General features: G+C 34.0%; 3 protein-coding genes across 7 annotated transcripts in view; 1 reads left to right on the top strand and 2 right to left on the bottom strand.

Annotated features, from left to right (window-relative positions):
* The window catches only part of vari (MAGUK p55 subfamily member vari), a 55,106-nt gene extending 51,658 nt beyond the window's left edge, over window positions 1-3,448 (top strand). For all 4 annotated transcript variants that reach the window (XM_074169334.1, XM_074169333.1, XM_074169336.1 and 1 more), the window contains one exon: window positions 502-3,448. In XM_074169334.1, the coding sequence (XP_074025435.1) occupies window positions 502-678 (177 nt within the window). In that variant the 3' untranslated portion in view covers window positions 679-3,448. The remainder of the gene's footprint in view (window positions 1-501) is intronic.
* LOC111507222 (uncharacterized) lies at window positions 1,727-9,218 on the bottom strand. The gene is made up of 3 exons (XM_074169337.1): window positions 8,371-9,218; window positions 3,971-4,202; window positions 1,727-3,868 (listed from the first exon to the last, which is right to left on the bottom strand). Exons 1-3 carry the CDS (start codon window positions 8,686-8,688, stop codon window positions 3,798-3,800), a joined length of 621 nt encoding a protein of 206 aa, XP_074025438.1. The 5' UTR covers window positions 8,689-9,218; the 3' UTR covers window positions 1,727-3,797.
* A 795-nt stretch (window positions 9,219-10,013) lies between these two features.
* On the bottom strand, window positions 10,014-22,005 carry LOC111507227 (uncharacterized). 2 transcript variants are annotated; one of them, XM_074169331.1, is made up of 7 exons: window positions 19,573-22,000; window positions 19,227-19,299; window positions 18,995-19,162; window positions 18,856-18,942; window positions 16,894-17,235; window positions 12,937-13,158; window positions 10,555-12,648 (listed from the first exon to the last, which is right to left on the bottom strand). In XM_074169331.1, exons 1-7 carry the CDS (start codon window positions 20,805-20,807, stop codon window positions 12,577-12,579), a joined length of 2,199 nt encoding a protein of 732 aa, XP_074025432.1. In that variant the 5' UTR covers window positions 20,808-22,000; the 3' UTR covers window positions 10,555-12,576. The 2 variants fall into 2 exon arrangements, with proteins under 2 accessions (XP_074025433.1, XP_074025432.1); XM_074169332.1 differs by lacking the exon at window positions 12,937-13,158 and having other exon boundaries at window positions 10,014-12,648; window positions 19,573-22,005.
* Window positions 22,006-22,717: the final 712 nt, after the last annotated feature.

Here is a 22,717-nt window from a genome sequence, read left to right as displayed (position 1 = left end):
GTGATACAGGTAGACGCCTGGCGGAAATAACTGATCTATGATCTAAAATGGCTATTGAAAAATAGGGGTTGATGATAAAATGGTAAAAATTGAGGGTGGAGTATCTTTATCACTTAGGGGTATGAAAAATAGATTACAACCTGTTCTCAGATCCACCGAATATACATATAAACTTTCATAGAACTTGGTCCAGCCGTTTCCGAGAAATATTGCAACTAACACTGTAACATGTCAATTTTATATATATATATATATATATATATATATATATATTCTTTTTCAGTGGTCAGGAGAGTTATCTAGTAACATTTATGATTTTTCAGACGCATTATGATCTTTGAATCATTGACTATTCATAAAAGTTTATGCTAACGAACTTTCGTCCAAGCTTTGTGGTAACATTCATTGTGGCTCGGAATCAGAGATGAAATTATGTAATTTTCACTTATATCCTTCAATTTCAACAAACACAAACTAATTCAATCAAATTAATCCCTACAGGAGGAAGATCTGAAAAGGGCTTTGGAAGATAGTGCAAGCATGCAAAGAACTTACGACAAATACATAGATCAGGTGATAACAAATAATGACTTCGATACAACATTCAGGCAGATTGTAGAAGCATTAGACGCTCTAACGACAGAACATCAATGGGTGCCTGTCAACTGGATATATTAGGATTGTTGAATAGCATCGCTTAACTCAAGTGGAATTCAAATTGTTAATATTTTGGGGTGATTTTTTCTACTGCCAATAATCACATACTGTTTGCCTTAGCAAGTCTTTCTTCGAGGAGCAGCTTTCATTTTAAATTGAGCGGTGAGTGATGAATACACACGAGGGAAGTACGGTTTCAGATAAAAAGGATCTCAAAAAAGAAATTTATTTTTGGAAATTTTCAGAATGACCAATTGTCAACCAATATTGGAAGGAGTTATTCTAAAGGTTCAATATGTCGTCAAAGAGACAGCTCATTAGGTAACCTTGAAATTCTGAATGTATTATTCAAACTCCAATTCCAGTCTTATGGTCACTGAGTCATTCACAAATATACGTGAACTTTTGACTGACCCTCCATGAAAGTTGACAATTTGTCATTTCAGAGCGAAGGGAGCTTTATATATTTTACTTTTGCGAACCTTTTTTCACTTATGGTAATACAATAATCATCACTATTAAAAAATATATATATTGAAAGAGTTATTTAGATAAGTTTATAAAAATGTGTAGCAATATGAATAAGTATTAAACTGTTAGAATAAGTAGTGATCAGAAAAGTTTTGAAGAATAGTATTTATATTGTTATAATGTCTCAAGATGTCAGCTGAAGAATGGCCTAACTGGATTTGATCGGACTCAAATACATTTGTGGTATATTTTATTACGTTTAAGTTCTTCGAATACATCTCAACAATGGTACAAACTATTACTTACATCGAAATGAAAGATCTGAGCAAGAGTGATATTATTTACAGTTCAATTAAATTTTGAGAGATGGGCCTTGTCATGATTTTGTTAAATTTTCATGCTAACTATTTTCATTTCCGCAAAGTGTAGGATTGTAGGTAAGAAACAATTGATTATGTATATTTGTGAAGTTGTTTCTTTATTGTTTTATTTATGTTACAACATATGTTGCTAATGCAGCGTATGGAATCACAGTCGCAAAGTCTTTAACTTAATTTTAATTTTTTTATTCGTTTCACAGGTGTATCTTTTTCGGAAATTGCTTAGCATGGACATATATATCATCTGATCATGGTAAATAAACATTTTCATTTGGCATTTTCCTTATGCCGAATTATCATTTGAGTGACATTTATCTCCTTCACTGACATCACAACCCCTCTACTGACGTCACAAAGACAGAAAAATTGTCAAATATCGGTTCTATTCATCTCCACAAGATTTTGTAACGAACAAGTTGAGTATAAAGAATTCTATTTGGGAAGTAATGGACCCAGGAACAATTATCGTTACTCCTAATTATTCCAACGAATCAACTCATTTTGTAAATACGAAGTCTACCTAAAGGTGTGAGATATCACATGCTTTTGTTAAGTTTTTATCGAATACGAAAACGTTTCAACAGAACTTTCACTTGATTGATTCAGAAAAAAGTGATAATTTCACATTGAGTTAGGAGTACCACTTATTTTTTAACGAATTGAAAATAATAATTTTGTCAGAAATGTTGTTTCCAAAGAAAGAAGAGTAATAAGATCACATTGAAAATTGAGAGTGGGTATCAGTTATTCCTTTACGAATAACCAACATTTCCCCATGATCTCAAAGAAAGGGTCATTAAAAAAACCTTTTTGAAATAACACGATTATATATGTGAAGGAATTATTTTACATTGAGTTAGGATTACTAGTTATTTTTTAACGATTCGAAAAATACATTTCAACTAAAAATGTTGTTTCCAACGCAAGCATAAAAAATGAGAATTGAAACTTCCTCTGTTTTTATAGCACTTTTATTTGTAACTAACGTTACTGCTGTTTCGTCCTACAAAGACAAAAAATGGCCTTACATATTAATTGTTCATATTCCGACTTCGGGGGTATACACACACGAAACAAAGAGAAGAAGAAGAATTCTTCATTTTATTATGAGATTAGGCATTGATTTTAATTCTTCACTTTTTTCATATTCACCTACATTTCTAGTTGCTTCATTATTACTAAAGTAATCACAAATAGGAAATTTTGAGGTGACTTGTGAAGACATTATCCTGTTTTCAAATGTGGTTCACACATTTTGAGACAAATTTCGAAATGTGATTCACACTGTCACATATATGTTTAACCTAAACAATTTCTGAAAAATATGGCGAAAAATTATATTATGATTAGACATTAATTTTGAAATACAACCGATAAAGAACACGTAAATGCAGTTTTGAGTATTATCAATGTGATTTTTACGAACATTTTCCACGTTTTGAAGTATAAGATGAAACTAATATCACATATTTCGAAGTAATATTTAACACTTGTGTGTTCTATGGACATTGAAATATACAAAAATTACTGGTCATATTTGGTTGTTTTTCTATATTGTTTATTTTTGGATTATTACCAATATAAAATTTGAATGAAAATTTGTTGATTAAAATGAAATTGGCTATTATGTACTGCATTTAAATGTTCATTCGGGATTAATTTAACTGTATATAACATTTCGATTGAGATTTCTTATACACTTGGCACTATTCTCGTCACAACTGAGACTTTAGGAATTAAGTTAGTTATATACTTATTAGTGCGAACCGTCCATTTTGTGTTCAGGAGACATCTTTATTTTGTTACTGAATATTGTATAGAAGTGCAGGATTTTTTTTATAATTCTGATTATTTTGTATGTGTTTATTTAGTTTTAGATCTTCTTTATTTACGACACTTAAAGCTTATAAAACAGACATATAATAAAGAATTTTAAAATATTTCAGGTTCAATTCTTTAGCATTATTTGTAAAGTCTTTGTGAATATTACAATTATTACTACATCGACACTAAACAGTAACAAAATATAATACCATTTTTCACGAGAAAAGTAGACTAGATTTTTTAATCTCCCAAATCTAGAGGAATTCTAAGAATGTTTTGGGGCGACCTTGAGAACTTCAAGTCGATAATAGTATCAAAACAAGAAAAGGTATCTTTTCAATACGTCTTCGCTGTTCAATTTTATTAGATTCAAGAGTATTTGCTGCGTTTGTTTTTTAATATTTACATTCATTGCAGTCACAATTTTCATCCTAAAAGTAATATTATAAACCTAAACATGACCTATCACAGTTCGACTAATGGATCTCTAAAATCAGGAGTTTGTTGAAGAGAACGGTACCTTTCAAAGGTGTTATCTGAAAAAAAAAAACAGATTCAATAAATTGGATACATCAAAAACGAATCGCTTCTTTCAAAAAATAGTTTTTCGATAACTGTCTAACTGTTAAAGTACTAACCTCTCTTCATCATCAGTTCTTTCCAGAGACATTTTTCAATAGCCTTTTTCCATGCATCCGCCACTTCTTTCCTTTTTGATTTCAGTCTGTATTCAACTTCAGAGTTTGTCATCTTACTTTTCTTGAAGTCTACAAGCACCAGTTTTGTTGGTTTCTCTGAAGATGAAGGGCTCAAAGTCAAATCTTCGGTATTTATGCTTCCTAAGTAGTAGAATACATCTGTCTCTTTTTCCTGAAATAATATATACATATATATATATATATATATATATATATATATATATATATATATATTCTAACCATATAAAAAAACAAACAAGAGTATAAAACGTTCAGGTTGAGTGGAGCCATGAATATGCTAGCACGGTCTGCTATCGAAAGCGCTCGCATATAATAATTAGAATTTATTAAAGCTTCAAACCATTTGTGTGAATTCAAGAGAGCTTTGAGAACTTGGCTCTTAACCATTTCGACCGATGATGTGGAAAAATTTTTAGAAAGAAGAAATCATAGATGATTGTACTTTTTTTATTTTCTAACGTTCCATTAATACATTGAGCATTACTCTGATTTTTCATTATTTCTAATGGCAAATAAGCTGTTTTCCATATAAATTTATTGCTATTTTGTTCCTGTAGATTGAAATTATAATGTAGTTAGTAATCTGTATATCTGTACCCATATGCTCAGGATCTAAACTTATAGATGCCCAAAATTTTCACTTGACTGATACATTAGAATATTGTAACTTGTTCATTTGTAACATAAGAAATCACTTGATTTGATGGACAAGAAGTGCCATCTTACTTTTATAATAGATAATAGTTAGAGTTAGAATCAGATATTATACTTTCAATATCACCACATACTGATGCTTTAGTGGGCTGCTCCATATTTATTTGTATATACAGGGTGGGCCATTGAAAACTCAACAAGGAGGTTTTGGGTGCTAATCTTGCAAATCCGAATGAACGGTCAGATAGGTCGATTTTTATTGGGAGGGGGACAGTTTTTTCCCCATTTACAGCGGCGTCACTTCAACCCCGGAGCAGAAGGGTGAACAACCCTTGGAATTTCAATAGGGAATTAAAAAAATGTACACCGTTGTTTAGAGAATTCCAAGATATTTCAAACGACTCGCCCCCAGTTCCCTATTAAAATTCCAAGGGTTGTTCACCCCTCTGCTCCGGGGTTGAAGTGACGACGCTGTAAATGAGGAAAAAATGTCATCCTTCCAATAAAAATCGACCTGTCTGAGCGTTTTTTAGGATTTGCAAGATTAGTATCCAAAATCTCCATGTCAAGTTTGCGATGGCCCACCCCGTATAATGCTAGGACATAAATGATATGTTCAAGTCGAAAAATGTCAGAGTTTTAAATCTACCGCTGCACCACAAAACATGTAAACACATATATGAGCAGAAATGAATTATGTAAAACTAAGGATCAAAATGAAATCATTTTGGTTAAGACCGACTTTGTGAAATTTATACGAGAAAACCCATCTAATTCAATTCATAACCACAAGAAAATGAATACAAACTATAGTTGTATAAGCTCTTGATGACAAATTTGACAAAAAGTGTTTTTACTCCTAGAATAAACCAGAACTAGAATATACTCTGTCCATCTGAGCAAAGGAGTGCTCCAAAACAATATCACGCATAGTGCACGTGATCTCCCAGATGAGGCTGCTTGTACAGAGTCCAACTAAGGAACGACCTAAATTGTATTTTTTTAATATGCGGCTAGATATAGGAAACTTTTTTGGGTGGAGTGTTGGGACACAAATCAGCAGTTTCTTGAGTCGTATCAGTACTTGACATTTTGAAAATTTCAAACTTCAGAATACCGTATATGTATACACCACAGGCGTTAAAACGTAACTGGCCACTTCAACTTGTAGTTGAAGCCGGTTCGCCAGCGTAAGGAGGTTTGTTTATTTTTTCCAATAGATGCAAATGTCCGTGGTGATCATGCGTTGATCATGCATTTATCTTTGTTTGTTGGATCGATGTAGTTTTAGTAACAATATTCATAATTTCATTTTATAAAATTCAAGAAAACTACAGGAATATATATTATTGATTACAAAAATTTTCGAATTTTTAAAATTATGTTCAGTTCTTGAAAGAGGAGATGAAGCACTGATGGAACCTTTGGTGTAGTAATTAATATTACTGGAGCTTAATTCCAACACCAAATCTTATGATTTTAATTATCAGATATACCTGACTATCAGATAGGGCCAGTAGATGAACAAAGATAGTTCTGTGGCACAGGAAATCCAGCTAACAGAAGCAAGGTATAACGATCGAAAACACACGCGAAACGATCGCAAACACACGAAAAACGATCGAAAACACACGCAAAACGATCGAAAACACACGAAAATCGATCGAAAACGCACGCAAAACGATCGAAAACGCACGCAAAATGATCGAAAACGCACGAAAAACGGTCGAAATAAATGCGAACGCGTGCGTTTTCGATCGTTTTGCGTGCATCTTCGATCGTTTTTCTTGTGTTTTCGATTGTTTTGCGTGTGTTTTCGATGGTTTTTCGTATGTTTTCGATCGTTTTTGGTATGTTTTCGATCGTTATACCTTGCTTCTGTTAGCTGAATTTCCTGTGCCACAGAACTACCTTTGTTCATCTACTAGGGCCACATTGTAAAATTAATTTAAGACAATAATATGCAGGTATCTAGCAGAGATGTCTATGGTATAAGTAAAGACACCATTTATATCTATATCTTTTTAAATTATCTCAATTACAAATGCTCAATGCAACCCTTGTTTTTCCACAGAACTACTTAAAGTCTGTTGATGAAAACTATGCAGTTTCATGTATTGTACTTTGGCTAATGTTGATATGTTATTAAGTTTTGAAAATAAAGTTAATTGTAACAAATAATATTGAAATATATATCTGAAATGATATCTCTATTATGTCACATAAAAAAAAATAATGGTTCATAAGATAATATCTATAATAAAAGTGCAAATGGAAGCTATTCATGAAATTTCAAAACAAAATATTATTATGATGAATGACAATGTAGAAATATCACCTTTTTGAGATATATACAGATCCAAGTTCGGTGTCAAGCTATAAACCCAAATTTTTACTTGCCTCTACAAAAAGTGAATGAACAAATTGACATTTTTATTCATTAACTCGTTCAGAATGTTTCATCATGATTGATTTTGTTGATAGATTCATAACAAATAACTACTGAAAAAAAAGAAATATTTTCTTACTTTCGATGGATATAAATGAAAATTTATTATTGCACTGAACTTTTCTTATTAAAATAAGTATAAATATTTGGGAACGAAAGTTTTTGGCTTTCTACTACTCCATCTTGATACAAAAAAAAGGATGAGGGAATCTTCCAAAGAAAGGAAGGAAGTAATCAATTTGAAAATAAGTAACTCTATACATGGATGTGTAGATCATGCAAAAAAGTAACTTTCAGACACAAACTGAAAGAAAGTCCTCCTGAAACAGCTACTTTCATATAAACATTGAATTACACGAAAGAAAAAAATTCTTTCGAAACAAATACTTTTATATGAACACTGAATTATACAGAAGATACTTTTCTCTACTCAGTTTGTATTTCAAACATTCGTTGTGGAATAAAAATCAGATATCATTCACATGAGTTCTACTTTAAATGAATGGTAACAAATTGCACTTACATAGAACACTGTCATCCTCACTGGTATACATCGATGTTTCGCCTTGAGACACTTGCCCTAAGGCTCTTCAGTACCAAATTGGATAACATAGAAAATACAGACAATTCATTCATGAATTACGATTTGTAATGTCACGGAATAAGCTTGATCTGCTTATGTCATCGATGACATAAGAAAGCCAAAAACTTTCTTTTCCAAAAATTAATCACCCCTAAAAATATAACCCCTTCAATTCAAGTATAAATATGTATTTGAAAATCAAACATGATTTTCATTTCATCCTATAGTGAATAAAATTTAAAATAATAACATTTGGGAACGTTATTGAAGTCTAATTATGTATTTATATTATATATTTTAATGATTGCCATGTGGATTTATGTAGTTTCGACGAGTTCCCAGATTTGAGTTGTCAAAATAGAAAACATTTTGAGGACTTTGTGTCGCGAGCGACTGTTTTTGTCAAAAATGAAATGTCCCGTCGGCAGGCGGAAAGATCAAAAAGTTTATTTGGTCTGTGTTTTTGTAAACAGAGAATGCAGCGATTTAATTGCTCTTCGTGTAGTGGAAACGATAGAAAACAGTTCACAACAAAGAACGCGACGGATTTATCAAAATTTTTACTTATCTGACTGTGCTGAGTTTAAATAAACAGCTACTATTGACTTTATCAGCGAATATTTATTTACTTACCCTCGTAAACACGATAATCTTCTCGAACATGAATACCACAACGTTTTTCTTCTTTTTCTGTTGCACGGCAAACTTCAGTTCGAACTTGTCTTTCATTATCAGGCAGCCATACCCAGTGACGTCGAAGGGGCATTCCTGTATCGATACGTGGGGAGAGACACTTTCCGGAAAAAACTCCTTCTTCTCAAAGTCCGTGGGAGCCGAAATTAAACTGTCGGCGATGTCTTCGGTTTTGAAATAAGAAATGAAAGAAACCAATCTTGAATTTCGCTTGGATTTTCGTGAGGCGTTCCTTCTCGACAGCTCGGGTTCTTCCATTCCGTATCGGGTTCTTCGGGTCACTTCTCACTTGGCAGCATCTTTCAGATTAACAGAGGATGGCTAGCGGAGGGTTGGGCAGGCAGGTACTTATTTATTTTGCGGACCCACCAGCCTCTCCACGCAATCTTATCATTATTTTATCATGACAGTGTACAATAAAAATTAGATAAAGGAAAATAGATTCATCGGGGTTATTCGTAATCACAGGACTACCTGTGGTGAGAATTGTGGTACTGCGGATTTTTATATTTCTTGTACCAACCGTAGAGGCTTCTCATCGGCAGGATATTCCATAATAATATGCTAATTCAAATGTAAAGGTGTATATTTCTGGGGGAGATTTATTTTTGTGAAGTACAGGTTTTGACTTTCTACTTCATTAGTGTGAAGTTACTTCAAATCCACAGTTTATGACGAGGGACTATCAGACATAGTTCAGACTGAAATTTTGTGAACAGTGTTGCCAGATTGCAAATAATAAAAATTTTACCGGTATTTCGACGATGTCATACAGTGTCATCCCCAAAGTATGAACCATATTGAAAACTCATTTATTAAGGGTTTTTCGACAAAACAAACTTGATACAAGTTTGTGCATCCCCTAAAACTAAATATGCACCAACAAAATACAGTAAAACACACGTAATATACAAGGAGACTTCAAATATTCGATTTTGAGACAGTATTAAAGTACTCTTATTTTGAAAAATCTCGGAAAATGTCATTTAAAAAAGTTGTTCAGCATCAAAAAATACAACTAGATTTGAAGTTGTGGCCATTTAAGCGAAGTTTTATTTTTTACCCATTTTTTCAAAAATGGGGAATACGAAAAAAAATTGTTAAAAAGACAAATAGACAGCATCCTGTATACGACAGTTTATTTCAAAATCCTGTAATATTACGAATTACACAACTATGATGCTAACCACAGTCAATTTTTTTGAAGAGTAAAATAATTTTCGAAGTTTTTGGTGCAAAGTTAACACAAAAAATCACTCAAAATTATAATGTATTGTAACAAAAACTTGATATTCAGTAACATCAAATTACAAAACCTCAAAATAAAATAGGTATTCCGGAACAAACTCATTGATTTTCTGAAGACTTGCTTGTCCACAATAATTCTCCAAAATAATCTCCAGAAAATCAAATTAATGCTAAACAACTTTTCTGAATAACATTTTCCGAGATTTTTCAAAATAAGAGTACTTTACTCTTGTCTCAAAATCAAATATTTGAAGGCTCCTCGTATATTACGCGTGTTTTACTGTATTTCGTTGGTGCGTGTTTAGGGGATGCACAAACTTTTATCAGGAATAACTTTTCATCGATGAACCCTAAATTAATAAGTTTTCCATATGGTGCATACTTTGGGGATGACACTGTATATTTAAAACACGATATATCATTGAAACATGAATAAATAAGTCAGCATTCTACATAATGTTCCAACTATCTAAATACAAACATTAATATTAATATAAGAGAACATGTAAAATAAGAGTAGATTATCCAGGAAAAAAGAAAAAAGAAAACAGGTGTATATAGGAATTGTAAAATTGGTTTCTCGGTAAAAACTTTAGGACTTGTAACTCAAAAGTATGTCAGTTGAACTCTCTTGCGGCGAACAAAAGCGAATTCCCAAAAAAGACTCATCCAAGAAAGTCAAATTAACACTTATGAACAATAGTTTGTTGATGAAAATTTCAGAGTATATTCTTCGAAAGTATGTCTATTGACGTGTTTGAACAGATCTGACATAGAAGTACTTTTGAGGAATAGACTCTAAAATTTTCATTAGGGAGAAATTTGACTTTTTTGGGTTAGTATTCTTTAGGCATTTGGTTTTGTTCACCGCAAGAGAGTTGAAATGAATTGATTACTTTTGAGTTACTAACATTTTTACCTTGAAAACAATTTTCCAATTCTCATAATACTATCAAAAATTAATCTCTCCTGAAGAAATATACCTCATTCCATTTCAAACAAGATTCCAAGGCTGGGATTTAATCAAATAAGCGAATGAATGTCATTACGTACTGTAATCAATGACATGAGTCGATTGAATTGAAATATTGTGTAGGAATCCTGTGAATGATATCTGATTCGATCCCATTACGAATATTTGGAATGAAAACGGAATGGAGAAAAGTGTTTTTCGTATAATTTAGCGTTCATATAAAAGTATTTGTTTCGAAAATATGTTTATAATGAGTTATTTTTTGCGGGTATCTTTTTGGCAACACTGTTTTTGACAGATCATGCGTGAATCGTGTCTTGTGTCATTGTCAAACTTGTTTAGTTTGGTCTATAATTTAACCATGAATCGACTTACGAATTTTATTATCAAAATTCATGCTCGGTGAAGAAAGTGCATCGTGCACTTCTTCCAATTCATGGGCAGTTTCGTCGACCTACTGAGGGAGCTATTCGGAAGCTTGTGACAAAATTTCGAACTCAGTTTTCATTATTGGACATTAAACCACCAACACGCATACGTAGAGTGAGGACCGAAGAAAATATTGCGGCTGTATCCGCCAGTGTTCGTGATGACCATGAAATGTCGATTCGCCGCCGTTCGCAGCAAATGGGCCTCTGTTACTCCACTACGTGGAAAATTTTGCGAAAGGATTTGGGTGTAAAACCTTATAAGATACAGCTGGTACAAGAATTAAAGCCACGACTTCCCACAAAGTCTAACATTTGGTGAATGGGCGCTGGCAAAGTTAGAGGAAGATCCATATTTTTATCGAAAAATTGTGTTCAGCGACGAGGCTCATTTCTGGTTGAATGGATACGTTAACAAGCAAAATTGCCGCATCTGGAGTGAATACCAGCCACAAGCATTGCAAGAGCTACCGAGGCACTCCGAAAAAGTCACTGTTTGGTGTGGGTTATGGGTCAGTGTCATCATCGGGCCGTACTTCTTTAAAGACGGCAATGACCGGAACGTTACGGTGAATGGCGAGCGCTACCGTGTAATGATTGTTGCCCAAAATAGAAGAATTGGACATGCCAGACATGTGGTTTCAACAAGACGGTGCCACATGCCACACGGCACGCGAAACAATGGCCCAATTAAGAGCCGCCTTCGGTGAACAGTTTATCTCTCGTTTGGGGCTCGTCAATTGGCCGCCTAGATCGTGTGATTTAACGCCTATGGATTATTTCAGGTGGGGTTATGTTAAGGCTCATGTCTCCAGGGATGAACCAGCAACGACTGACGCTCTAGAAGCCAATATTGAAGCATTTATACGTGAAATACCGGTCGATATGTTAGAGAGGGTGTGCCAAAATTGGACCTTGCGCATGGGCCATCTAAAGCGGAGCCGCGGACAACATTTGCATGAAATTATCTTCAAAAATTAAATTATATTGATGGTTCTATCGATTCTAATAAAAATTTCATCAAGTTTTTAAATTTTTTTGTGTTGTTCTGAAAATCAAATCCTATATCTCTTAAAAAATCACCTGTTATGAAAATAGCTGTTTTTAGTTTGAAGACCAAAAACTTTGTTCCTCAAAACTCGAAAATCTGTTTCCACATTTTTTGTGTTTTTCAACTTTGTATGTATGTGAGCAGTGGGTATGTCTTTGAATAAAGTTAGAATATCAATATCATATCTTTATATAAGGTATGATGTTAGTTGTGAAAGATGTCGAAGGTTATTGAATCGACGATTGTTGAGTTGGTGGTTATTGAAATGGTACTGATGTTTGGTAATTGTGTGACTGTTTCATCTCTTCGTATGTATTCATTTTGTCATTGATTCTTTTAAAATTATTTTCCCAAAGTTTGGCTGAATGACGGTCACACAATAAATTATATTACACAAAAATCTATGTACACGTTTTATATGAATTAGAAAAATTCGGTGCTTTGAATCAAATTGAAAAAGTCCTCGAATGTCCTTTGTTGTCTTTTTGATGTTCATTCGACTTGTTCAAAGAGTTTTTCTGTAACAAAAAATATACCGATTTACTGACAAGTTGACATAATTTCAGTAATATAGCAGGCATAAACCTAGACACACCATAGAAGTAAATACTCTGCACCAAATTATAAGTTTATGCGTGAGAATGTTTGAGACACCAAAATATGTTACTTTGAAGTTGACATATTAAACAAAAATAATATTAATAAAAATAAGAATTTCATAGTGATTTTTTTTTAGATGTATGTAGCCACAAAATATTTCAGAGACTTTTCATTGCGTTAGTTCTTACGAAATATTATGAACATACCCTTTGATCCAAACAGTTAATTTTGGAATAAAGACTCAGCTTCTCCTCCCAAAGTAAACACGTCTTTTCAGATTTCACTTCCAATACGTAACCAGTTTTACTCGATTCACGAAGATCATTGTTTCTGACGTCGATTAGGAGAATATTCAAATTGTCGAAAAAAACCACTTTCAGATCGTCCATTTTTATACTGCTCCAGTATAGGAATATCTCTTGATTATCCTGAAAAAAAAAATATTCATAAAGGGTTCTTGATGATAATGGTGATCCACGGGAGGAAAATCATTCGTGATCGATGATAGAATTACACACCATTTTGTAGTCCATTCTCTCCACCAGGAAGACTGTTTCAAAAACAGACAGTCCAAATTATGGAAGAACAGTTCACCAAAAATCAATTCATGGAAATATTTAGGACGCCTTGATTAACCATTCTTCCAGATTGAAATGGAAGACATTGATATTGTCTGCATGAACATGTGCCATATGTTCAAAATTGAATAGTTGTAAAATTGCTATTCTGACAGGATAGCGGGACTTGTATCTGTAGAGTAGGAAGGGTGACTGTAGGCCCACAGCACTTACACCACATGTGACCCATTGTACATCCTCCCGAGGAGTTGTCCTCCTAGGTCATCGTCCATCCTGTCCTTTCCAGGAAGGTGGACAGGTTACTAGGAGACAACTCCTTTATATCGGCAGGTGTAGACCAAGACCCGCCGAACACACACTCTCTTATTGACGATAACTCCGGACACTCGTATAGGACATGCCTGACAGTTTCATCTTCCTGTTCACAAATCCTGCACAGAGATGTGTCCACTCATTTGACAGTGACCAGTCAGAAAGCTTACTGTTAAGCATAGATTTTTCCTGGTCATCGCCAGATATTTCTTTGGCGCCAGCTTCCCAGGCTCTCCTAGGGTAATCTTGGCAAGATTGCATCTCTTTAAGGATTGAGCATGGGTGTAACGTTTGGCTAGTTTCGCAATTGTCGAAGTCATCAGGCCGTAAATGCCACTGGGTCCTAAAATTCTTAGTCCAGTCGCTTCCTTGGCTAAAGAGTCGGCAATGCGAATACATTTACTCCTGTCGCGCCCTTTAATCCATCCCATCTACCAAGGTTTTGGCTAAATCTTGGTGGTACCGTAGTACTAGCCCTGAGGTAAGATGTCTGTTCAAGGTTAATAGTGCTAATAGTGCTATCAGTGCAGATTGTTATGTTGATCCAACGTGGATCATTTGCATAGACTTGCAGATCTACCACTCCTGAGAACACCGAGCTTTTCCATTAGTAGTAACCCAGCCTGAGGTTAATCCTTTGTGACCTTGTGTCTAATGGATTCATCTTGAATTTAAATCAAATTCTTTATTTTCCTGTTTGACAATTTTATGAGCTATTGTATTTGCTTTGCTTTGAATTTGATTCATCCCAATCTAATATAGCTGATAACTTTTTTATGTTTCAAGTTATCAGAGAGAATGTTTGGATTATTCAAAATATTAGATGTCTTCAACCTTAAGACGAAAATCACTTATAGAAAATATTGGTGAACTCAATAGAGGATTCCTTCAGTGTGATAATGTTCCTACAACGGTTTGATAACTCGACCAATAGCCTGGTGCTCCATAAAAGCATGTTTCGTGCAATTGGCAATATGCATAATTCAGAATATACTGAGGAGTGGTAGATCTAGAATGATTTCCATGCCTGCAGACGGTGTAGTGCTAATGACATCGGACATAGGCAGACAAGCCTGTCTTTTTCACTTGAGGCATTTGCTGGGAAACCTTCAGTCACCAGGCAAATTTGATTATTAGTCTGACGATTATCACATATTATATCTTCCAAATTTATGTAGGTCCTAAAAACCCCAAGATTTTCTATGATTCTTTCGACAAGTTCATAGCGATATTCCGACTTCGCGTACAATCTTTTCCAAGTGAGCATTCCAGAAGAGTTTATCGATGATGATACCCAGATATTTCACTTCTACTGAAATTGGGCTAATCTCACCATTGAGAGAAATGGTGGAGCTAAATCATCCAGATTTCTCTTTCAGTTTTGTAGGGCTTGACGACATTTGCTTCCTCTGGCACCAACTAAAACATCGTCCACTGTTTTTGGATGATAATACATAATGTTATCTACCAAGGTTTTGGCTAAATCTTGGTAACACCCTAGTACCAGCCCTTGAGGTAAGACGTTGTCTGTTCAAGGTTAATAGTACTAATAGTGCTATCAGTGCAGATTGTTATATTGATCCAACGTGGATCATTTGCATATACTTGCAAATCTACCACTCCTGAGAACACCGAGCTTTTCCATTAGTAGTAACCCAGCCTGAGGTTAATTCTTTGTGACCTTGTGTCTAATGGATTCATCTTGAATTCAAGTCAAATCCTTTATTTTCCTGTTTGACAATTTTATGAGCTATTGTATTAGGAATTACAGTTGTAGTAGTTGTCCTCTTCATGAGCAAGGCTTAGATCCAACAACGATGGATTAGTCACGTCATGAGCAAGGCTTAGATCCAACAACGATGGATTAGTCACGTTCTGATAATGAGGATAAGATAAGAAATTGTGTCTCATTTCTGGAGTGAGCCATGTCAAGTGTTTGAGAAAAAATGTTTCGGTAAAGTGTAAAAATATTGTACAGTAATTGATTGAGAGTATGGGAACCGGATACAATCCTATTGGAATTTTCTGTGATCTCAGTCGAGCTTTCGATTGCATGTCACTAATTGATAAACTTTATTTCAACTGGGTACAAAGCAAACCTTTGGAATGGTAGCATTCCTATCTCAAGAGAGTGAACATGAGTCACAAGACTGAGTCAAACACTTCTATTTACCTACTTGTCATCTCCACAGCCGACCAATGTACACGTATGGTCTCCCAGAAATCTGTTTGACACCTTTGTGTGAGAGCTTTGACTTGTTAATATGCCGACGATGCTTTGTTATTATTCTGCGGAAAATCTGATGGCAATCACTGGCAAACACTCTAAATAGCTCGTTGCTTGCCGTGTTAGGAATGACACGTTAAAAGGTGAGACCTCGTTAGTCCTTAGCTCGCACAAGTTTCGACTTCTGAAGGTTGTCGTTCGTAGGGGTGCGATAGCTGGCTAACGGAAAAACAGATTCAACAGAAGAGATAAATAATCGAGAGGAGCAAACTGCCTAAAGAAGTGATGAAAGAAATAATGAAAGAACGAATGACAGGTACAACCTCCAATTTTTCAAATGGGAAGTATAGGTTTGTGATGTATCGTTTGAAAGGTCTCTTCATTCTCTATTCAAAAATGTTATCGCTTTCAAGTTCATTGCAACAATCAAGATAAAATAAATTAAAATCATATAGTTACCGAAATTCGACAAACTACACTCAAAACTAAAATGTAATATAAAACGTAATAAAATGTAGAGTACGAAAAAAAACTATGTATGTTAACGAAGTAGATGTTCAAAATGTTCACCGCGAACGTTTTGGCAACATCCTAATCTCCAATAAAACTGTCTTCTAACATTATTTAACATATCAGGTGTTGTGTTCGGGTTTTATCTCCGTAACCAATAATTTGTAAAAATGTTATTTCCGTTAATTTAACCATTTGTCAGACTTGAAGTTAACAAACTTTAAACTTAAATTGAATTAAATTAAATCACTTTCAGACGATATATCACAAGCCTATACTTCCCATTTAAAAAATTGGGGTTTGTACCCATTCGATGGGGGTTGAATGTAGGGTATTATCCTGATTGTCCCGATCTAAGTGAACTCTTATTTCTGGGAAATTGGATTTATTGTAGCTCATTTATGGATTATAACATTTTCCTCTACTCTATTATATTGAGTGACAGAAGGCCACAATCTAACGGGTTCTGAACGGACACCCTGTATTGAATTTCGTATGCATGCAAATCAGTTCCTAATAATGATTTAGGTGTTTACCTGTTCGGGCGTGGCAAAAATAATTGTCTTCTCGAATAGAAAGACCATTCTTTGGCATTTGTCTATGTCGAATAATTCACTCATTACGAAAGATCCAAAATTTTCGTCACTTTCTCCTAAGGGGCTGTCCCTTATAGAATCTATGGCTACAAATGTATTGCCTCTAGTCATCTGGGTCCTCACCATTTTCAGAGCTTCAAGTGTCCGCACATTTGATATGCCTAGTTTTTTCTGTTCCTTTTCGACCTTCTCTAGAAACAATATGTACTTTCCAAGTCTTTGGATCGGAATGAGGAGGTAGGCCGAGAAATCAAAAAAATCTCCAAACTTCTCTTTCATATCCTACAAAACATTTTCATTTTAAGTAAGGCATAAAATTATTGGGAAACTATGGAAACAATGAAAGTTTTAAAAGGAAATCTCAATTATCACTCTGAGATTATTTTCATAAATGGGATCAGGATTTTGCAATCAGGCTCTATTGTATTTTTTGTTTTCGGAATAATTGACTAGTGAGACTTTCAAAGTTATCATTTTCAGGCATGAAAGAACTAATATTTCCTCTTCCTGAAATTATATTCATGTCCCCAAAGTTAGTACATGCTTTTTTCTCTCTTCTCTTTTTAATTTATTGTGAAGGGTGTGCTTGAATTTGATAAAATTCTTGAAAACCAGTATTCACCTATCTTTCTATAGTATATATACAGATTAGACATAGGATTTTTGGACAATTTTTGATATTTTGCGTCAGTTGATAATTCAGTTCTATGTTCGAATCTTTCAGAAAGATCACCTATTCTATCGGTAACACTTAAAATAAATAAAAGAAATATTTCAAAAATCACTTATTCTGTCGGTAACACAATAAATAAAAGAAATATTTCAAAAATCAACGGCATTCAAATCCTAAACATAATGACAACAAATATTCATGTTTCAAATTTTATATAATTTTCACACGGCTTATTTGGGCATCAGAGTATGCCAAGTGTGAAAGTTGAGTTTTCCGTCGATGTCACTTTCTATATTGTAACAGGGATATTGTAGCATATGAAAGTATCCTGTGCTATTTATCATCAGATGGTACTAGTTGACCGTCTGCGAAATAATTGTTTACAATTCAGCATTGGCAGTATCTTTTTTTTTTTTCATCTTCCGATATCATAGTCTTAGGTTTTGAATGTAGCACACGTTACAATTTTTCGTTGCTAAATTTTATGTGATTGGTTTTGTTGTTAATAATCTTCACGCTTCTTAAGACTTCTAGTACTTTGCTATATATTTCCAGGTATTCATTTGATATTGTCTCATTGTTATCTATCGTTATCGTATTATTAGCATAGCATACCTTCTATTTTTCAACTTTTTTATACTCTTCATGGCTTCAACTAGAGCTTTTGTAACCTTCTCTCGCTCTTGAGGTTGTTGAGCATGATAGGTCTTATTACTGTTGGTAGCGGTTTTCCGCTTTTAGTAGTTTCCACATGTCACGTTTTATTTGATGAAAAGCCTTTTCAATACCTTTAAAATCTAAACGCAGTTTTCCATTTTCATTTTTTCGCACTCGTTCTGTTACAAAAATAACGTCATTGAGCTCGCCATTCAGTCTCTTTTCCAGAATTGATGCGTAAAATTTTGTTGTTGTTTTGTTTCGTCTTAAGAAGAAAATATCCACTTCTGATCTTTGATCCTTTCTTACTCTCATGTAAATTCAATTGTTAATTTCTTCTCCTGGTTATTTTGAATATGTCTTTCAAAATAAAAGGAGCATTCATAATATCAGGTCTCCTGATATTATGATTCTATTTTCACATTCAGCAATTAGGTACTCATAAAATGTATATACTTTTTCTTTTATGGAATCTAAATTGGCATCTACTACTAATTTTCTCTGAGATAGCGGATTATAAACTTTTCCTCTTCTTATTTTGACGAATCAAAAAAATGTCAAAATTAACTCACTGTAAAAATCCCAGTGTATGGTTTGAGGACTTCATCGGTTTTAGGTTTGATTCTGAAGTATTTTGGATACATGGCAAGTAACCTTCCCTGAAAGTCATAACCATAAAGAAGAAGACAAAACAACGAAGAAGCAACTTACATTCGAAATTAAAGATCCTATGACACCATCGATATTTTCTGATCCATCAATTTCAGCGAGAAATTTCAACTGGTAATGAAGAATATCTTTGATACAGGCAAATAAATCTTTCACCTCGTCCAATTCCACCAGAGAACTCGTGTAAAAAGAAATATATGGAATAAAATCCTGCAATGGCAAATAAATAACTGAAATTATTTCGGAGTGTTTGTTTTATATTAAAGAAACTTACTTTTACAATTTTCAATAAGTCGTCGACATATTTCTTCTCGGTTGTTTTGATTTCTTCTACGATGAAATCCAGTCTTCATAGAATGTGAAATGGTTTTATTAAAAATAAATGAGGGGCGGTGAGGCGAATATAGCCTTTTCAGACGACATTCGCCTCACCGGGTAGACTCAGCTAATTATTTGAGTAAATGAAAACGTAAAAATGCATTTGAAATGATGAATCTCACTACGAGAAGAAATTATTTGGTTGGTGACAATATTCTGTTTAGGCATTCGATGACAGTTCCAATTGAAAGTCAAGAATCAACATCTACTGTAAACACAAATATTAATATTCAATAAGTTACCTTCTAGATGAAGGTGTACTGCTTTTTTCCATTCCAATACCCTCATCAAAATCCTCAAATCCACCACTTTCTGTCGAAGTTGTTGAGGAATATTTGGTTGTCCTGCGAGAAACGGAAACAGCAGAATCTCTCTCTTTGTTCTTCAATATACACGACCATAGGAAAGAATATTCCTTTGTGGAACACTCAGATTCAGAATTCAGATTTTCATCTAGAAATCCATTCTGTCTCATATTTTCCAATTCCAGATCCATTTGCTCAATAAGACTAGTTCTATAATCTTCAGTAAAGGTACCAGCAGAAATTTGGTCTAGAGAATTGTTCAGAGTACCACTTGAGGTATCTTCACTTTCTTTTGTTGCTTCATTGAAGTCATGAATGGGAGATTGGTGATGAACAGCATTTCGTACCAAGTTTGAGTCAGAGTTTTTAATATTAACATCTTTAGTTTCGGAATTTTCATCAGTTAGTATGTAAAATTTCGAATTGGTCATGGGTACTTGGTAACCTGTGCTTTGAAATGAACTGACAATATGTTTGACGAATTTTCCATCATTGATAACTGCTTGCGGACACTTTGATCCTTTCTGATTAGTGGAGTAACCCGCTGAATTTTCCTTGTTTTCTTTGGTTTCACTGATATTCGATTCTGATTTCTTTTCCTTTTCATTGATCTGTGAAGAATTACGCCTGCCAATATTCAATTGTATCGTAGGACTTCTCGGTCTATTGATTCTGTGGCTGGATTTGGACCTGCCTTCTGTTATTTCTCTCCATGGAAACGTTATATCACTTGTTGGTTTCATGAATAAACTCTTCAACATGCTCACTTTGTATTCTCTGTTATGTTCTTCAACTGGTTCGGGATTTTCCCTAATGGATACATTCGTCTTGTATTCCTTTTGGTTGTTTATGAGTTGTAGACCATTGTGTTTATTCCAGATCTCATTATTCATATTGGGGATGGATTTTTTTCCATCTTCATTCGAACGAACTGATTTGACGATATTTTCGATCTCTTGTTTTTCAATAGTTGATTTCTTTGTACTCTGTTTACGGTCATTATTATTCAAAATCGCCCGAATTGTTTCAGTACCTCTTTCTTCTGATCTTCTCTCCCTGATTTTACTTCTATCACTTGAGTAATCATGTTGGTTATTGTCGAAGAGACATTTCATTTTTTGCACATAACTGCACTTTGCAGGAAATTGACTAGATTTATTACAATTTGCCATAATTAACGTTACTTTTCACTAGTTTCTTTAAGAATGTTTGATAATATATTTTCGATTTCATGGAAATTGCAAGGTTCCATTCGTGATTAGTTTCGCTATGCAATCTGCCTTTTATCAGATATGGTGGTTTTGATAAGGAAAAAAAAATGACAGGTGTAATCGTCATTGACAACAAGATTCACCTTGTCTGGTTTTTAAAACATTGGGACATGCTATATTCTGAAAATAGTTTTTTTACTTGAAGTTTCATAGTGACAGTGGTTCAACGAAAAGTTTCCATCTAGTGTTTCAGGTCTAAGTGAATTTTAACAGAGAAAGTGCCCGGACAGGTCGATTTCAATTTCGCTAAGAAAGTTTTTCCGAAATCTCAACTCTGTCACTAAACCCTACAAGAGATGGGCTGAAGCCCCTAAAAACGAGTCATTTTCATTTTGGAGGACATAAAATTTTCCTTCTAGTGATATTCTACTCGTTGTATTTTTCTTTTACCATTTCGAGTCGTGTAACTTTGGTATCTTTAGACAAGTTCAGTTATTGCGAGTCGAGACAACTACGTTGATTTTTGGTTTTGATTTTAAGGTATTTTTTTCATCAATTGGGTAGTCATGTGATTATATTTTCTAAAAACTGATAGAGAGTTGAATATTATTTGCATTTATTACAAAATCGGTGACTGGTAAAATCTCAAATTGAACATTCAAAATGGTTTAGGAAAACTCAAACATTGGTTTGGCGGCAGATTACTTTTGATAAACTTCGAAAAAACTGTATACTTACCATTTAGTAGTCGTGAATCATCTTCGCCAAAATACAATTTGAATATACATCCAACAAGATTTTCCAATTAAATCTACAGAAAAAACAAAATACTTGGGAATTTACATGAACGAACAAAACATAAATATAAACAAACGTTTGTTTGATGTCTTCTTGTGTTGTTTCGAAAATTTGGTTGTTGCAATGTTTTTTATTTTTTTTTTGAATATGTATCTAATATGTCTGATGGTTCTTAAAACAGTAATATTACCAACACGAAAACACTACTTTTCGAGTCCTGAAGATGAATTTAATTAAATTCGAAATGTCGGCAAGAAAACAATTGGAAAAATTGATCCTGTTACCCAACCAAACTTTCTTTAAAAAAATTATTTGATCACTAAAATAGTTCTTATGATGCACTGTTTGAATATTACTGGAGTTTTTTCCCAACACCAAATCGTTATTTTCAACACCTCGACACGTGTTTCGACCACCAAGTGATCATCTTCAAGAGGAAGATTAAACTACAAACTAACGCGAAGCTAATTCTATTTATGCTTTATAGATATACCATATAGGTAAACCATACAGGTGTACCACCCATTCAGATATACCACCCTAACTGAATTTTTCAATTTTGCCTTATCTATTATTTTACAATATATATTTAAATGTTATAGCTGTATGCTATAAAGCATAAATAGCATTAGCTCGCGTTAGTTTCTAGTTTAATCTACCTCTTGAAGATGATCACTTGGTGATCGAAACACGTGTCGAGGTGTTGAAAATAACGATTTGGTGTTGGGAAGAAACTCCAGTAATATTCACTAAACAGGTTAACTGAACAAATTACTTTTCGACAGCGTCTAGTCAGGCGAATTTTGAAACAGCTCAATATCAACAAGGCGTCTGGCCCTGATGAAGTGTCCGTCATTGTACTGGAAAAGTGCGCAAATGAACTCGCACCAGTATTTTGCCGACTTTTCACCTTGTCTTACAAGAAAGGGGTTTTTCTTTCTTGGAAGATTGCTCGCGTTCAGGTTATTCCCAAAAAGGGCAAGAAAAATTTTTCAAATAACTGTAGACCAGTCGCTTTGCCATCAGTGATATCAAAAATCATGGAGAAAGTCGTAAACCACTATATCCGTAAA

This window comes from Leptinotarsa decemlineata, unplaced genomic scaffold, assembly GCF_025532065.1.
Source record: "Leptinotarsa decemlineata unplaced genomic scaffold, Ldec_3_MD MMD2_P_RNA_scaffold_5, whole genome shotgun sequence".
NCBI lineage: Eukaryota > Metazoa > Arthropoda > Insecta > Coleoptera > Chrysomelidae > Leptinotarsa > Leptinotarsa decemlineata.
Note: the sequence above shows the minus strand (reverse complement) of the source record. Positions and strands in the feature narration are given on the sequence as shown.

Coding starts and splice junctions, on each gene's coding strand:
- LOC111507227 (XM_074169331.1), bottom strand. CDS start 20,807: ATGGCAAATTGTAATAAATCTAGTCAATTTCCTGCAAAGTGCAGTTAT. Junction 19,163..19,226: donor ACTTATTGAAAATTGTAAAA/GTAAGTTTCTTT, acceptor TTGCCATTGCAG/GATTTTATTCCATATATTTC. Junction 13,159..16,893: donor TTTTTGCCACGCCCGAACAG/GTAAACACCTAA, acceptor TTTTTTTTTCAG/GATAATCAAGAGATATTCCT.
- LOC111507222 (XM_074169337.1), bottom strand. CDS start 8,688: ATGGAAGAACCCGAGCTGTCGAGAAGGAACGCCTCACGAAAATCCAAG. Junction 4,203..8,370: donor AGATTATCGTGTTTACGAGG/GTAAGTAAATAA, acceptor ATATTATTTCAG/GAAAAAGAGACAGATGTATT. Junction 3,869..3,970: donor AGAACTGATGATGAAGAGAG/GTTAGTACTTTA, acceptor TTTTTTTTTCAG/ATAACACCTTTGAAAGGTAC.